The sequence below is a fragment of the Artibeus jamaicensis genome, unplaced genomic scaffold, assembly GCF_021234435.1.
Source record: "Artibeus jamaicensis isolate MK-2021 breed Jamaican fruit bat unplaced genomic scaffold, CSHL_Jam_final contig_889, whole genome shotgun sequence".
In the NCBI taxonomy this organism is placed as follows: domain Eukaryota; kingdom Metazoa; phylum Chordata; class Mammalia; order Chiroptera; family Phyllostomidae; genus Artibeus; species Artibeus jamaicensis.
In genome coordinates, this window is record NW_026522005.1 from 1572975 (window position 1) to 1591171 (window position 18197).

Sequence of the window (18197 nt, forward strand, 5' to 3'; positions counted from 1 at the left end):
CATACGGACTGACGCAGAGGGGGTAAGTGGGTCATGTGCACTGGTGGTGGTCAAGAGCAGTGGTGTCCCACGAGCAAGCACATTTCAGGCCTCTGCTCATGTCCCGTTTACTAGTGTTTCATTAGCAAAGCCAAGCACATGGTCACATCCAGATTCAATGAGTAGAGATACTCTCCAACTTGATGGGTGAAGGGACATGCATAAAGGGAAGGAAAGAATTTGTGACTATATTTGTAATCGTCATAGAAAGTGTTTTAGTGACTTCTTACTCTGTATGACTTCTTACTCTTACTTTACATAGTACTCATTTAATCCTCACAACAATTTCTGTCATATCTGGTGTTTCATTTCTAAGAGGAGAAAACTGATGATCAGATCATTTAAGAGATTTGTGTACATTTGGCCCAAATTATCTGCATCAAGTTATGAGATGGCATTTTTTGGTACTATTTCTTGTTACTTAGATGATCGGAAAATCGGCCCAGGAGGCAGAAGGAGTCTCCTTTATTTAATAAAACTTTTTGATTAACACGGAGTCCCAAATACTAGTTTTACATTTTCATTTATACCTTGAACCATTGGGTCATATATTTATTTGCTATAGAGAAAAGTTTTTAATTTTACTATCCTTACTCTTCTTCAAGGCTTTCCAGAAGCTAATGAGGACTGTTTTAGCAGGTGTGTGTTTTTTTTCACCAGCTCACCTACACAGCCTGGGTCTCACCGCATTTTGGACATGACCGAGCCTCTTCAATGGGCCAGATACCACTGGCAGCGGCTGATGGGAGGTACAAACCGGGAGGACGACGAGAGACCCTACAACTATTCCTCGCTGCTTGCCTGTGGGGGCAAGTCCTCTCAGACCCCCAGACTGGCAGGCAAGCACCGGGTCGTTGTTCCCCACCTCCAGCCCTTCAAGGAAGAGTATGAAAAGTTCTGCGGAACCTACGTGAATAACCGAATACGAACAACCAAGTACACGCTTCTGAATTTTGTGCCGAGAAATTTATTTGAACAATTTCACAGGTACTTGTAGTTTTTTGAAGACCGTCTTAGATTTTTCTTGTCCTTCTAAATGTTATATAAGATTTTTCAATTCCATAACAGTTTATGTTACCTGAGGCTAAGACTTGTGATGGGATCTTGGACACTTCTGGTGGGGAACATTGTGGAGTGATGACTGCTTCCACTCACATAGCACCTTACTATTGGTGAGATGTCTTCTCTTGACCAGAGAAGATATTGTTATCCTCATCTTATGGACTGGGAACTGGCTTTGACATTGTGCTGTAGCCAGCCTCATGCCAGAGATAAGCAGCAGAGCAGGGGCCATACATAGCCTTGAGTTGACTCACTCTTGCTCGCGTGCTCTTTCCATTAAGCCATGACGCATTTTAATATTTTCTTACTTGGTAATATGGAGAGATAAAGCTCTGAAACAAAGGCAAATGTAAGATGTTCTTACATGAAACAGCAATAAAATTCAGTCCTATATATATATATATTTTTTGAATCTCTCCTATGAAGTTAGGCACTGAAGGAAACACAAGTCTCAGTGGTGTTCCTTTTCTGTGGACTTTGCTGTTTAGCAAGAGAAGCAAGATGGGTATACAAAGAAAAGTCACAGTGTGATGAGTGTTATAAAGCGCTGCTAAGTAGGGTGGAAGCCTCTGAAGGAGAAGTGATAGGACGGCTATAGGAGGAGAAGAGGGAGGGGCATTTGAACTTAATTGTGGAGGGTGGGGGAGATACTCGGGGCAGAGGTGTCAGCAAAGCACAAGTCGGATGGAGGTAGGTGTATGGAAAGCAGCAGCATGGAAGATTTGCTTGAGGCCTTGGAAGTAATCCTTTCTGACTCACACACCGAGAGGCGAATTGAAGGCAGAGAGAACCTTTAGGAAGGTACCGTATGCACCCTGGTGAGTTGTAATGGAGATCTGAATTTAGATCAGTGTGGGATTGAAAAGAAAGATAATCTATTTCAGATACTGTCGTTTAGATAAGGGGAATTAAGTAAAAAAGATGAAGTGACTGGGTTGAGCTGTGGTGACCAGGAAAATTAACAGAAAAACTCAAGACAAATAAAAAAGAATCTTGCCTAGATTATTGTGTTTTTGTACGTGTTGAATTGAAGATGCTAATGTGAGTACAGATTCTCAACATTCAGTATTCTCATCATCCACTCTGTATGTGTTCCATATGCATTAATTGAGTAGGGGATGTGTTTAAAGTATAAATGTTAATTTGTTGAATTAATGGCTTTAAATGCTGCGCGGGTGGCCCTGACCAGTGGCTCAGTTGGGTGGGCATCATCCTGCAAAGCAGCATGTTGCTGGTTCGATTCCAGTCAGGGCACATGCCTGGGTTGTGGGTTCCGATCCACTTAGCGTACATGTGGAAGGCAACCAATCAACGTTTCTCTCTCACATAGATGTTTCTCTCCCTCTCTTTCTCTCCTCGTCCTCTTACTCTAAAAATAAATAAAATTTAAAGTAAAATAATAAGAATAAATGCTTTGGGTGTTTCTGTCTTTTATGGAGTTTGTAATCCAGGGCACTTGATGGAATTAGAACGTGAACCTTGAAGAGTTCAGGGCCAGCGCTGTAGGTTTGGATGCAGTCCACATGAAAATAATTTCAGCCAAAAAAGCAGCAAAAAGGGTTAAGGAAGGAATTTTCGGAGTAAAAGGAGTTGGAGGTGGGGAAGGAGAAATGTGTACAGATTAACAGGAAAAAATGTGATAAAAATTCACGGGACTAAGCAGCATTGAGATCTCATTTGTTTCTTTTAAGGAAAAGGCCCATTGCCTTGCCCTGGGAGGCTGTGGAGCAGTGTTTACTTATGTACATGGAGGAAGTTCTCAGAAAGTGGTTTTGAATGGCAGCCATAGAAGGGTTCATCTCAAAGGGGAAAACACCTCTCAGGCCTGTCCACTGATTTTGAGCCTTATTTGAATATAGTGCTTGGACATACAAATTAGCTTCTGAAGGGAAGAAAGCTGGGTTACTTAAAAACTTATTTTTACAATGCTTTAACACTGCATTTCTTCTATTTTTTTAACTTTTAAAAAGAATAGTATTTTCTATTATGCTTTATGTGTTACACCTCAAGACTGTACATACAATAGTAAATACTACTATATATTTAATAAATAATGCCTCTTTTTTAATTAAAGTATGCCTTGAGCTAGATGTCTACAGGGGTAATACATTGTTCCTCAGATTTGTTAGATTTTGCTAGTTCTTCATCCCATAGCATCTAAAATCCACTAATAGGAACTCGTTGAAATGAAAAACACCTTCGCAGGGATGTCAAAACTTTTGGTGTCTCTGGGCCACACTCAAAGAAGAGTTATCTTGGGCCACACATTAAATACGTTGCCACACATAATCACTAAATCATCTCATGTGTTATGTACACTTATGATTTTGTGCTGGGCCGCGTGGACACCCCTGGCATTGCCTCTTTTGCTCTAGGTGTTTTTGTGATTTGTAAACTCCTCCTTGTGTGTGTGTGTTTTGCAGAGCTGCCAACTTATATTTCCTGTTTCTAGTCGTCCTCAACTGGGTGCCTTTGGTAGAAGCCTTCCAGAAGGAAATTACCATGCTGCCTCTGGTGGTAGTCCTTACAATCATCGCAATTAAAGATGGCTTGGAGGATTACCGGAAATACAAAACTGACAAGCGGATCAACAACTCGGTCACGAAAGTTTACAGTAGGTGAGTGCAACAGGAGCTGTCCCGGGGAAAACACACACACATTATTGAGAAACATGCAGAATGTAGCTTTCCCCCCCTTAGGTGTGATAGGACCCTTTTTGTAATGGTGGTGGCGGCAGCGGTGGTATTTTCCACTAATATTTATCGAAGCCTCTAGTGAATTTAATTCATGTGTTGCAGGAAAACAAAAGTGGGTGAGACATTGTCAGTCCAGGAGTCAAGCCCTTTCACGACTCATAAGTGAAACTGAAAGAATTAAATTTCAAACCCTAAGAAGGAAAACAAGCAGATAGTTTTTAATGTGAGTTGTTACAGTTGGGGATTTGAAGAGGATGGGGTATGAAAAATATGAAAGGATATGAAAAACAAGAGGCAATATGAAAAAGAGAAGACAAGAGCTGGCTGCAGAGAAGGGGAATTCTGAAAAGTGAGAAGAAGGTTCGGTTTTTTTGGGGGGGGCGGGGTTCAACGATAGAGGCTGGTAAACCCTTGGCCCCGAGGCAGCAACAGAAGGCGTTCCTGGCAGGAGGTCTTTTCAGAAGCGTGTTTGTCGTGTTGGAGACTCGAATTCCAATGTTTATGGAATGAAAAGCCTGCATAGCCAGGAATAAAGGCCATTAAGATGAGTTTCGAACTTTACTATATATTATATGCCTGCATTTCCAAATTATATTCTACCCACAATGCTGGTGTCCCAAAACAACTGTTTATAACAGTGTGGCATATTCTCAAGTCCTGTGCAGACTGTGTTTTACCAAGGTGAGATAATACTGCATTATCGTGTTCCCATCCTATTAGCCTACTATCATACCATAAGTCTTTCTCTTGTCTTTAGCCTTCAGAAAGTGTTTTAATAACTATAGCTGCACTGTCTCTCATATGACTAATTTATTTAAATATTTCCCATATTGTATAATTTTGAGAATTATGCTTCAGTAAGTGTGATACAAACATTTTGAAGATTGATGATTATGTTACCATTTAATTAGAAATGGAGTTACTAGATCAAAGGAAAGGAATATATTTAAGTCCTTACTTACGTGGCTTTTGTGAAAATGGATGACAAAGTTCATATCATTAATTCTCTGGGGGTTCCCTTTCATGAAAACTGTATCTATTTTCTAAAGAAGTCGTCATTAGAACAATTTTTATAAACAGATTTCTGAGTCATATATGTTGAGTGCTTTACAAACAACTTTATGGTGTCACTTGTTTTCAGAGGTAGGAAGGTTTATGGAGTGTTTTGAAGGCGGTGAATATATTAACTTGGCCTGAGGAGAATAACCGGGAAAAAAGAGCAATAACGAGAAATAAAAAGTTAAAGCGGACATTGAAGGCCCGCCATGGAGGGACTCCAGCACCAGGCTGGTGCATGAACATTGTATTAGTTGGGGTTCTCCCAAGAAACAGAACCAGTAGGAATGAGATTTATTATAAGGAATGGGCTCATGTGATTATGGAGGCCAAGAGGTTCCACCATCCGCAAACTGGTCCCAGTAAGGCCGGCGGTGTTGCTGGAAAGGCTGAGGGTTGGAGAGCTGCTGATGTAGATTTCAGTCCCGGTCTGAAGGCCTGAGAACCAAGAGTGTGGAGGTCAGAAGTTTGATGTCCCAGCTCAACAGGCAAAGAGTAAATCGAATCTTCCTCTGCCTTTTTATTCTATTCAGGCCCTGAAAAGATTGGGTGATGCTCACCTGTGCCACAGAGGGCCATCTGCTTTATTCGGTTCCCCAATTCAAGGCCAATTTCTTTCAGAAACACTCTCACAGACACACGCAGAAATGTTTAACCAGGTATCTGGACACTCTGTGGCCCAGTGAGGTTGACACCTAAAATTTGCCATCATAGACATTTTCCTTTAGTGATAGAGAATCCATCTTTTGCATGGAGAAGTAATGGGGTAAAAGAAGTAGTGTGGTGCCGTAGAAATATCGGTCTCCTCCAGTCATGGAAAGTACATCTGTTTCTACTAATCAGTCCAGTGCACTACTGGGAGTAAATGCAAAGTACAGGAAGGGGTTGAAAGAAGAGGTATTGTGAAGAAGACCCCACCCACATTTGGTGAACTTTTGTGTTTTTTGAGCTTTCAGAGATAAAATAGCATCGCATAGAAATAGCAGACATTGAATTCACCTCAGGTAGAATGCATTGGAAATGATAGCAAGACAGGCCTCCAAGTGGAAATGCCCACTGGGCGAACAGGAGCACTGCAGAAACTCTGGGGAAAAAGGAAAGGCTACAGAGTAAAGCTTCAAAGTCATCAGTTCCTTTCCAGATGATTTTGAAGTTAGGAGTTTGACTTAAATCCCTAATGGGGAAAATGTGAAGCTCTAAAAGACAGCTTTGAGCCCAAATGTAGGCACCCGTTTCTGCCTTTGAGAAGATGTCACAGGTTTCCTTGGACAGGTGCTGGCCTTCTGAGATGCCAGAGCATCTGGTATTCTTCCCGGGTTGACTTGAACGCTCACATAGAGTCTAAGTGCATAAACAGCCATTCTAAATTTGTCAGACTAGAGATTCAGGTTACCAAGTCAGGGTAAGGATGTCTAGGTTCAAGTCTACTTTATAATAAACAAAAGTATATGCTGAACAAATTTAAGGCTCTTTTGACTGACCAAGAATTTAACCAGATAATTTTCGTTTTAGAAAAAAATAATTGAAAGGCTTGCTGTGACAGTTGAACTGTCTTCAGTTTTATATGAGACATAGAAGAAATGGTCAGGGAAAGCACTGAAGAAGGGATGTTTCAGGTGAACTCTGTGGGATTCTGCATTCTGGAGTGGCTTTCTCAGTATTTGTTTTAAAACTGTAAAGAAAATGAAGAGAACTATTTTCCCCTTTGTCAGATGGTCTGAGCTGTACTTGGGTAAAGAAAACTTAGTTAATTTTGTTCTTACAGTTGTATAATCTATACTCATGTCTAATTTTATGTTAATGTCCAATCTTACCAGAAAAATTGACAGATTGTATAGAAAAATGAAAGTAATAGGAATGTTAAAGTCATAGAGCATGTTACTAAAACACAGCGATGAATCATTTGTTGACATTGAAGGCCTTATCATATACCAGGGACAAAGAGGTGAAATGTCAAGACAGTTTCACCCTTACAAATAGCTGTAGGAAGTAGTATTTTACAATGATCATATGATAGACAAAATCTGGATTTTGCTCAATTTTAAGATTACCAGCTAACATCAAATTTATCTAATTGAAAGCATACTTCTTATATGTATTTTAAATACGAATTTTTATATATAAATAATTTTTGATTGTTCAATGCTAATTTAGAGTTGATTTGATTCTAATGTATTTGTCTGCTTTTCTAGATTGTTCTAAGAAATTCTAATCTTGGTTTTCTTACTCAGCAGCTGTGTAGCCTTGGGCAAATTATGTAAAGTAGGTAAATTCAGTTCCCTTCATTATGAATATAATAGTAATAAAAAAGTGTGCATGGTGCCTGTCCCTTTCCAAGTGGTAAGTAAAGGTTACCTACTACGATGATCACTGTAGGTTAGCAATAACTATTAGCCAGAGTTTGTGTTTGTCACATTATCAATTTCTTTCATAATTATTAGAAAAATCCTTAGAACACTGCACAATTCCATAAATATTAAAATTGCCTAATGGGGGACCCGGTGTCATTTTTCTCAGGGGTCTTTTTAGACATAGTCCAGATCAATTTTAGATGATTTACATATAAACTTAAAGATGAGATGCAATATTCTACTCAGTTGTGTAAGGCCTGTTTCAAGATATCTATTTATGACTTCCTTTCATAATAGAATCAGGTAACTATGTCTTTCTTAACCGTATTCAATGTGATGTGCTTTGGTTTGATATTGTAAAAGAAATAAGGCTTACCTTTTCCCCTAAAATTGTTCTTAAAAAAATTATAAGGTTTTAAAGAAATTAAGGTAGGCTGTAAGACCATGCTTTGTTGATTTAAATGTGCTAACTTAAATTCTTATGAAATACAAAGAAATCACTTCAGAGAACAAATTATTTAGGGCAAAAGTATAAAGCTATTACATTTTGCAAGCTCATGGAAGAAGCAAATTAGCATTTCTGTGCAGATAATTTGGTTCTTATTTGTAATGTGTGGTCTTTCACAAGGTGCTTAATTTTCCTTGGGAAAGTATCATTGGGAAATAATAAACACTAGTATAGAAATTAAACACTTAAATCCTATTACACCCCAATTAAGTTACCATGAACTATTATAGAAAACTTGACTTTCTTAATGTTGCCTTTAAAATAGCAGCTATTTAAAGTTCTAGGTTTGTTTGAAAGACAATAGGAGTGTGTTGAAATCAAGACTATCATTGAGCAAATTCGAGTGCCTGTTGTGGGGTAGGCACTGAGAGAGTTAGAGGCTTAAACAAAAAATAAATATATTGCCAGCCCTCCAGGAACTTCCACTGTTTTCTGATCTTTGAAAATCACCATGTTGATGTTAGGAGTTTTTAAATGCTAGCCAAAATTAACATTTTAGGATTATCTCACAAATTCGTAGAACTTCATGATTCTTTCAATGAGGCTATGTATCAGTGGTCTCCTACGTTAATTACCTTATGTGTGACATATTCCAAAGCAATGACCTTGAAATTCACTTTGTAATGCATAACCAAACCACGTTTTCAGTTTGGTGGTCGTCAGTAAGTGGCTATATCTGGGAATAAGTCTACTTCTTGAAAGAGGGAGTATCAAGCTATCTGCCTTGTTTCAAATTCCAGGGCCACTTAGGAGCCCTGTGACCTAGAGCAGGTTACTTACCCTGCCAAAGCCTGTCTTTTCTCATTTGTAAAATGGAGCCATAGTGTGTCTGTTGTATTATTAGACTAATATGGTAACTGGCATAAATTAAGGTCAGATGTTTATTGACATAAACTAGCTGGCTATTAGGAAATTAGCTACTTTTTTTAAAAAATCCTGGTATATGTACCCAATGGGGGAAAAATGAAGTTAATTCAATTGCAAAATTGGCTCCATTTACATTTTGTCCCAGTATAGAATGAACAAGCTTTTCCTTCAGAAAAACTTCACTTATATTTGAAAGAAAAATAAAATCTTTAACCCTAATATTTAAGTTTGTCTTCACTCCCTACCTTCACAAATCTCAGCTAATTTCCTCATAGCCCTCTTTGTAGAAAAAGTAGAGTCCATTAAGCCTGAATTGTGTAACTCAAATTCCTTCTTAAGTCATCCGAACCTGCGCTTCCTTCCTTCTGACCTCAGATAAAGAGGTAACTCCCTTTATTGCAATTTTAATCCTTTCATCTGTTTGCTTAATCCCATTCCTTGTGGTTTCTGTGTAGCCTCAGCCAACACTCCCCATTCAGTCCGATGGCTTCTACATTGTCTTTTCCATGGGCTCCTCCCCTGCATCTGTTGTGAATGCCCAATTCTCTTATGCTCTGACCTTGGACTTACCTTTCCTTGCGGTTACTCACCCTTTATTCTTTTCGTAGCTAAATTTCATGAAATATTCTCTTTCTCCAACCTCCAGTCATTTTTGGGTTCACTGGAGGTCTCCCTTCTTTACACTCCCCATCAACAATTTCATGCTCATTGCCTTTCTCGTGATCAGCAGATGTCCTAATAACTAAACACTATAGGCACCACTCCTTTTTTGCTTCCTGCCCCCCATGATTGCTCCCTTTTTGAAATTTTCTTGTCCCTCGATTTCTCTGACATCTCTTTCTCTTGGGTCTTCTTTCACTTCTCTCTCACTTTGAAGTCTTCTTCCCTAAGGAATGTCATATCCGTACCTGCGGTCAGCTGCCCTCTGTGTACCTTGGTCAGATCAGAATCTTCACATTGCTGCACAGCGTTAATTCCAAACTGAATTTATGACTGCCCCTGTGGTGGTTGTTTATAAAAATCCAAGACATCATTCTATCTTACAAGTTAGAAACCTGAGTGTCATCCTCGATCCCTCTTCATTATCTTTATTGTCACTTTATTACATGTAGTCAGTCAAAAACCTTTGTTGTCTCTAGTACCCAAAATGTCTTGATTTAAGTTCCTGCTATTCATGCCTGTTGCTGCTGCCTTTATTCTGACCATTTACCCCCATCCCTGAGTTATTTTAATGACTTCTCATTAATTTCATGGCCATTCCTGCTTTTAACTAGAACGACACCCAATTACTCTGATGCAGGAGTTATCAAATATAGATAAGCTCACATTCTTCTTCTTGTGAACCTTTAGTGACTCCCTATTTTCTATGGAGAGAAGTTCCTACTCCAATGTATGGCATGTAGGACTGAACCTTCAAAATATGACTCTGCCTATATTTTTGATGTTCTCACTGTTACTCTCTCCTCGGAAGAGTGAACTGGTGGTGTGCACTAACATTAGGGAAAAGATTGGTAGACAAAATAAACCATTGATTTGCCTTTCTCTATGAACTAATATACTCTAGCTAGTCAAGGATTTCTTTTAGTTGGATTCATCATGGTGCATATTTTAGGAGAATGTGTTCTAAAAATGTAATTCTTAGTCCCTTAAGCTAAATTTCTTGAAATATCTGGTATAATTCTGTACAGAATTATATCAAGTTTTGGCCCAAGGTGGTATTTCTATTTACTCTGATATGTTAGTTTTTAAAATATATAGGCTATATAACTTAGAATATAACTATTTCCCAGGCTTCTTTGACAATGATTTTGAAATATTTAGCCCCATAATTATAATAGAAAATAAATATTTACCTTTAAAATAAGTGTATTTTTGTGACAAATACCAGTTCTTTATAGATGTTTAGGAGGCAATGGAGAAATGAGACAGATTTTCCTACCTTTTTTTTGGCAGCGTTGTATGTGAAATACCGCTCATCTAGCTGATATGATGCTCTGTAATACAAACATCCTCATTCTACTCTGAGGAGAATGCTTTGTGGTGCATAATTCATGCTGTTGGCATGAAAAGGCATGAGAAGTATGGCAGAAAACATTAACATAAAGCAGAGTCTTTAAGGCAAGTCAAGCTCACATGATGCATTTCTCCTTTAAAAAAAATTTTGTAATATATAGAATGAATAAACAACAGTTGAAAAGAGGTAAAACTTGCCATTTTATTTTGTAGGAATCATTTGCAATGACTCAAGACTATTTTAAGCAGTATTTTTATTAAATGTTAAGTAGAGCTGTTGATATGGTCATATAATGATGTTTTTGAAGATTTTGTTTATTTTTAGAGAGAGGGGAAGGGCGGGAAAAAGAGAGGGAAAGAAAATTGATGTGAGCGAGAGACATCACATCAATGATGTGATGGCCTTGGTCGCCTCTCATTAGGCGCCCTGACTCGGGACCAAACCCGCACCCCAGGCATGTGCCCCAACCAGAATCTAACCAGTGACCTTTCACTTTGCTGGAAACGCCCAACCAACTGAGCCATGCTGGTAGGGCTGTATGGTTTTTTAAATGTTGTTTCTGGGTATTTTTTCCATCTCTTCTGTGTTTTCTGTCATTATCCATCCCATCTGCCACATGGGCAGCTCTCGGACAGCAGACGTTGTGCCTTGTGCACTTCCCGACCCTTGACGCCTCCCTGAGTCCGGGGTAGGTGCAGGAATTGCTACGTATATACATAAACACATCAAATACTGATTTTAATTGTATTTCAGAATTATACTCAACATAATGGTTCAAAATGTCATGGGAAAAAAAAGAGCTGAAAAATGTTTTAGCAGCTAGTAACTAAATTTTCAGGTAAAGCAAGTTTTGGAATTTAGGTTTCACAATTCTCTGGCTCCCTTTTTACCATTTAGTGGATTAAAATTCACCCTAATACTTTAAACACACTTCAAATTATATAGTGAAACTTAAACACTACTGTATATGGTTTTGGCTTGATAGTCTCTTTAAACTTTTTTTTTTCCAATTTTAGGAAAGAGAAAAAATACCTCGATCGATGCTGGAAAGATGTTACTGTTGGGGATTTTATTCGCCTTTCCTGTAATGAGGTCATTCCTGCGGATATGGTCTTACTCTTTTCCACCGATCCAGATGGAATCTGTCACATTGAGACTTCTGGTCTCGACGGAGAGAGCAATTTAAAACAGAGGCAGGTGGTTCGAGGATATGCAGAGCAGGTAAATAACATGTTTTCAGTTGGTGGCATTAACTTCTTTTTTTTTTTTTAGAAAATGACTAAGCTTGTTTTTACATGTACAGATAGAGATTTTTAGCATTTATTTTCCCATTAAAAATAGAATTCTAATAATCAGTAAAATATATTTTAAAAAATAGAATTCCAAAATGCTCAATTCATGTCCCACTATCAGTGGAAGTATGCTATATTTTATAGATAAAAGGATCAATGACTTTGGAGTTCAGACAGTTCAGTCTGGTCATCATATATATTTTTTTTGAACATTAAAGGAACCTAATAGAATTATTTTGACGTTCAGTGGTGGGCACACAATGTGATGTACAGATGATGTGTCCTAGAAATGTACACTTGAAACCTATGTAATTTTATTAACCAATGTCACCCCAATAGATTTATGTAAAAAAAGAATTATTTTGCAATTTGGAAAATTATTTTGTAATACAAATAATCATCTTCTAATTTATCTTTTTTAAGCTTAGACTTTGTTATTGAACCTGGAGACGTATATACCGAGTAGTAAGACTTTTGCGGTTTCTCGTGCCACAGAGCTTCTAAACTTTTTCATGGTGCTGTGGTGAGGGAGACAAGGACTTTGAAGTTATATTAATTGACATGAGTTTCAGTGAATTCCATCTCACCATTTAATTACTGTGTGACTTTGAACCAGTCATTGACACACTTTATGCTTCAGTTTCTTTATCTACAAATGGACATGATGTCTCCTCCTAGCATTACTGTGAGACTCAAGTGAAGTGATACATGCAAAGGCATCGTACGTGATGCCTAACTATGAGTTTTCCTTCCTTTTCGTTGGAAGCACTTAAAACAAAGTGTTTTTAATGGTCTTCTAAATGAACTACCATTAGGTCAGATTTTGTTCGTGTTGTTATACTTGTGAGCCAGAAAATGCTTTAGCCAGAGAACACCCTTATTTTTAGTAAATTTCATCACCTGAGATCACCTTGTACCCATCTTGTAACCTGTGTATTTGGATCCTCTGGGATTGATATGCCTCTGAACTTATTGTCTTTGTCACTTTTGTAAGCAATGCTGTACCTGACATTTGCAAAAATCTTGTACAGCTTGGAATTTAATCACATACTACTAAATACCGACTTGGAGGGTGATGCCAGTTAATGAATCAGAACAATTAAGGGTGAGCACTTCCCTGAGGTCAGGAGTCCCGGGAACTCACGTAATCCTGGCTCTGAATACCTTCCTGCTTTGAGACCTTTAACAAATGACTGATCCTCTTTGTGTCTCTCTTTCTGCATCTGCAAATTTCTAACTGTAGAAATTTCTAACTGTAGTACCACTGGGGACTGGGAAGAAGCAATTAGTTAACCTACTTAAAGAATATAGATTCTCTTACGTCAAAAGAACTCAAAAAATTATTAGCAAATCAAATTGTATGATCATAATTCACATTTTTCATGTTTGCTATGAAGTATATAGATTAGTATTTCACAAGCTATATCCACAGCATTTTTTGTGAACCAAAAAGTCTTATAAAAATAAAAAGGGAAATGAGACAGGGTTGGCATGACTTGTTCGTAGCGAGTCCATGCCTATGTTCTGTAAAGACCCTTTGTGTGTTTGCCCATTGGTTTTATACAGCGTTCTCGAATTATTGTTTGATCCACTGAGTATTTTATAAGATACTGATGTTCAGCTTCTTTTTTAATTTGTGAATAAAGTTTTCTGGGTTCACATGTGTGTGTGCTCAAAGTGTTCACATATACTCTTACTCTCAGAAACTACCCACGTAGTTGAAGAACAGTGACAAAGCATTTTCAGCTTTTCGGTGCTTTCTGGAGGAGAGCGTTTGCTGTGCGAGTAGACGATGTCTCCTGCAGAGTCCTGCGTGCATCCCGGTACGGGACTCAGACGGGCGCATCGCTCGCCGATGTTCGCTGTAGGACCATTCTGGTCCGATTTATTCATTCATAATTATGCCTATGTTTTCCTTCATTTGGACAATTTGTGACATAAACTTTGTGGCAAGAATAACTTAGTTTTACCTTAAGAATGGGTGAAAGGATAAACACTTAAAACTTAAAGGTTTAGCCTTGAATTCCTCTTATGTTATTACTTAAAAATATATATGTGTAAATATATATATTTTAGGACTCTGAAGTTGATCCTGAGAACTTCTCCAGTAGGATAGAATGTGAAAGTCCAAACAATGACCTCAACAGATTCCGAGGCTTCCTGTGAGTGATACACGACTTACCTTTGTGGGTGTGAGTGGAATTGTGTGTTGCAACTACATTTAACTTGATAAGACTTTTGTGTACTTATATCCAAGATAAACCACTTTATGGCCATATGTTTAGACACCTTCATAATTTGGTAAATATTTACCTATCTGTATTTTAAAAATAACAAAGTCTTGTTCTTAAACTAGTCCTGGAATTTCAGTGGTATAGGAATGTCTTACCTAAGCTCCACATTAAGCCCGAGACGTGTTAGTTGTTTGGAAGGAGGTGTTTGGACAGCACTAACAGCTTAAGTGACATGCAGGGACAGTGTCCTTCCGCAGAATTAGAGTAGCACACAGACAGTTGTGGTTGGCAAAAGTTACTTAGTGATTTGACCCATGTCTAAGAAGTATGAAAAGTCATGACCGTGTTCATTCTGGAGCCTTCTTGTAGCATCCACATCCCTTTTGCATGAGCAGCTAGATTTGGGGTCTTACCTAATTTCGTGCCTGGCTTATGCCACTTAAGTGCTTTATGCACTTGCCTCAGATCCCTTAACTAGTCCCAAGGCCCTTCATGCCCCACATAACTTGTCCCCAGATTCCTGGACATCGTGTTTTGCTTGCCCTTTGGTTCCTCCATTGGTGATAAGCTCTTTTGATGTCTGTTTCAACATGTGCTGCCTTCCTATCTGATTAGAATGGTCTGACCAATGAAGTAGGCTTCGTCCTGGAATCCACAGCTAAACAGGAGTCTCTGCTTCCTCTCCTCTCCCTCAGATTCTTTCCTCCTTAGTGCTCTGATGATGCCAATATTCAGAGCTGGCTTACCACCTTTCAGAGAAGCATTCCGTAAGAGAGTCAGTGATCTTCCTGTGGAATTACTTTTAGCCATTGAACTAGCTCCTTGTGCTTTTCTTACTCTGTGGCCTATTTTCTAAAATCAACAAAAATTGAGATGCTCAAACTCACCCCCTGTCTGATGCCTTCTCCGATCTTACTCTCAGGCAGAACTGACTTCCTCCCTAGTTGTGCTGCATTGTATGTTACCATATTCTATCATAATAGCTATAATATTTTTATTAGACCTAAATATTTTATATCACTTACCTCCTCTTGGATCACAGGAGCCAAGACTGTGTGTGTTTGTTTTTCTGTTCCCAGCATCTGTAGATACAGATGTTACCTAGGTTCCCAAGTAGATGAGAGCTCTGTGTGTTTAGTCTTTGCTTCATATGGAACCCAAAGGTCCCGTGCCCTAAGTGCCAAATATCACTCTCCCATCAGGTGCAGGACACGTTTAGCATTTAGGCAGATGCAACCAAGAAGGAAGCTGGTAACCTAGAGTGAGGTAATGGTGAAAATAAGGATTCCCAAGGGAAAAAAAATTGATAATTGCTAAGTAACTTTGGAAGTGATGCTTTTATATGCTGTTTCTGTCCCTGTGAAGGTTCTGTGGATAACATGTGCTGTTAGGATTGATGAGGATTGGGTGGTGCTTGCCTGGGAACGTGAATGTTGGGACTGGAATTTCCTCCTCTGTAAGACCAGGATGTTGAATTCGATTAAATACAAGGACACTTCTAGTGCTGTCCATGACCCGTGATTCATTCTTTGTACTACACCCATATATATGAAAAGAGTACACTTCTTAATGGAAAGTGCTTTAAAAATTAAATACCTGGTTTTCTCCTCCTTTGTGGTGTGAAACCTTTTTAAAAGTGTTTTCCCCTTATAATGCCAGATAGCAAGGATAGCAGAAACAATGACAATTTTTCTGTATGTAAGAAAAAAAAAACAGCCTATAGACTGAAATGGATCACTTAGAAACGGATCACTTAAAATTAGAAAGCAATCTAATTTTAGTGCTGAAATTAAGGGGGCATTTTCAAACTATGTGAAATACATTAGTTTCTGCTTACTTTTAAAAATTCTCTAAAGACTCTGCTCTGTGTTTTTGCCACCATGGCAATTTAATCGAGTAATTACTTTGAAAATTTTTTAACTGTTTAGTACAAAAAAATTCAAATATGCAAAATTAGAAAGAGAAGTATGATGAACACTCACAGGCCCTCCCTCGGGTTTAACTATTTCAGAGTTTTGCCCACTTTGCTTCAATTATTCCCCCACTTCCTTCCCCACTCCTACATTGTATCATCTCACTGTGCACCATGATTACATAGCAGAAAAGGATTTAAAAAAACATAGTGATAACATCATTATCACATCTAACTAAGAACGATTTCTTAATATCATCTAATACAAGGGTCCCCAACCTTTTGGTACCAGGGACTGGTTTGTGGAAGACAGTTTTTCTACAGACCCTGGGAGGGGGCATGGTTTCAGGATGATTCAGGTGCTTTACATTTGAGCTCACCTGCTGCTGTGTTCCTAATGGAACACAGACTCAGTTCCTAAGGGGCCCAGACTCCCACCCGGTACACGGTCTGGAGGTTGGGGACCCCTGCTCTAATGCCTAGTCTTTGTTCAAATTTCTTCTATTATCTCAAAAAAATTTTTATCATCAGCTTATTCTAATCAGGATCAAACCCAGGTCTATACATTGTATTTGGTTGATAAGTCTCCACATTTCCCTTCCCAGGAAGTCAGGTCACGTAGCTTGCAGAGTTTATCATATTTCAAGTTGTGCTGAGTGCATCCTTCTTGTGTTGAGGATACAGTCAGCCCTCCTTTTGCCCCTGTGCCTTTTGTGTGTTGAATAAATCAGGTCACTTTGCCTCTAGAGGTTGCCACGTTTCAGATTTAATTGACTGAATCCATGCATTGGTGGCTGACATGTTTCATGGCCCTCTTATTATCCTGTAAACTGCCCAGGGTCACTTTCACGGTCTGATAAAAGAAGTAGTTTCTCTCCCTAGAAAATGACAAACATATTGTGTATATACACACCCATGCAGGAAATACTGCATATGATTTCAAAGGCTTCACACATCCTCAGAAGCCATAGAGCCCAGGTTGGTTTGCCCTGATAGAGGCTGGATTAGGTTCCCATGGAGATTTGCACTTCCTGTCCCATAATACGTGGAGGCCTGTGGTGTCTCCTTGTCCTATTGGTAGTTCTGTTATGATTAGTGTCAAGTAATCCTTTTATTATCAAGTTCCCCATCAGCCTTTTACTTAATGATTTTAGAAATCACCAATTATCACTGCCTACAATGATTCTTGATTACATCCAGGTTGAAAATGGTGATTTTTCCAATTCTATCAATAACTGCTCCCTCATCAACTATTTATTACCTGAAACATAAGTACAGTTTGTACTAGAGAAACAGGTTCCTTATTTAGAATATTGTTGAGCTTCTATAAAACTAGAAGTTGACACAAAAAAAATAATACTAGAAAACGGTGGTATTTAGAACTTCTTACGTCTTTTTCCAGCCAAAGGAGGTAACTGAAAATAATAAAAGCAAGTGGGCCAGAGATTTGAAAACTTTCCTGTGAACAGCCTAACTTAATACTCTAACCAAGAAAATGCAAAACCATGATTTTTATTTTCACATCCCCACGCTGGCTGTTCAAAAATGAACCTGTATGCTGTCTTTCTTACAGAGAGCATTCCAACAAAGAGCGCGTGGGCCTCAGTAAAGAGAATCTGTTACTTAGAGGATGCACCATTAGAAACACAGAGGCTGTCGTGGGCATTGTGGTTTATGCAGGTTGGTTTTCACCGCTCTCTCCTCTGGGCTGTCCTACCAGTTAACATTTCCCATTCATTCAAAACGCGCTCTCCAGAAGCAGAAAGGAAATGTTGTACTGATAAACTTAATCACTGGTGTCTGTTTTTCTAAATGGATTACAAAATCAAACTAAATTAGCAAAATATATTCTGTAACTCCATTTTATTAAATGATCTGCCATAGAGATTTTAAAATATGATATTTGCTACCTGGCTTTAATTTGCACGTGCTCTGACCTGTTGTGTTACTTACGTAGGCCATGAAACCAAAGCGATGCTGAACAACAGTGGTCCCAGGTACAAGCGCAGCAAATTAGAAAGAAGAGCAAATACAGATGTCCTCTGGTGTGTTCTGCTTTTGCTTATAATGTGTTTAACCGGTGCACTGGGTACGTAAAATTTCATTATTTGCAGAGATCTTTTCAGTAAGATATTCATTTAAAAGTATTTTACTTTAAAAAATTTA

At 38.5% G+C, this 18197-nt stretch overlaps 1 protein-coding gene across 3 annotated transcripts in view; it reads left to right on the top strand.

Moving 5' to 3' along the window:
- ATP10D (ATPase phospholipid transporting 10D (putative)) overlaps window positions 1-18197 on the top strand; it is an 84242-nt gene that overhangs the window by 21143 nt on the left and 44902 nt on the right. For 2 of the 3 annotated variants that reach the window (XM_053654908.1, XM_037164739.2), the window contains exons 2-7: window positions 700-1026; window positions 3525-3719; window positions 11610-11814; window positions 13962-14047; window positions 17605-17711; window positions 17989-18120. In XM_053654908.1, coding sequence (XP_053510883.1) covers window positions 737-1026; window positions 3525-3719; window positions 11610-11814; window positions 13962-14047; window positions 17605-17711; window positions 17989-18120 — 1015 coding nt within the window. In that variant the 5' untranslated portion in view covers window positions 700-736. Of the gene's footprint in view, window positions 1-699; window positions 1027-3524; window positions 3720-11609; window positions 11815-13961; window positions 14048-17604; window positions 17712-17988; window positions 18121-18197 lie in introns of those variants that run through there. The other variant, XM_053654909.1, reaches the window with a different exon arrangement.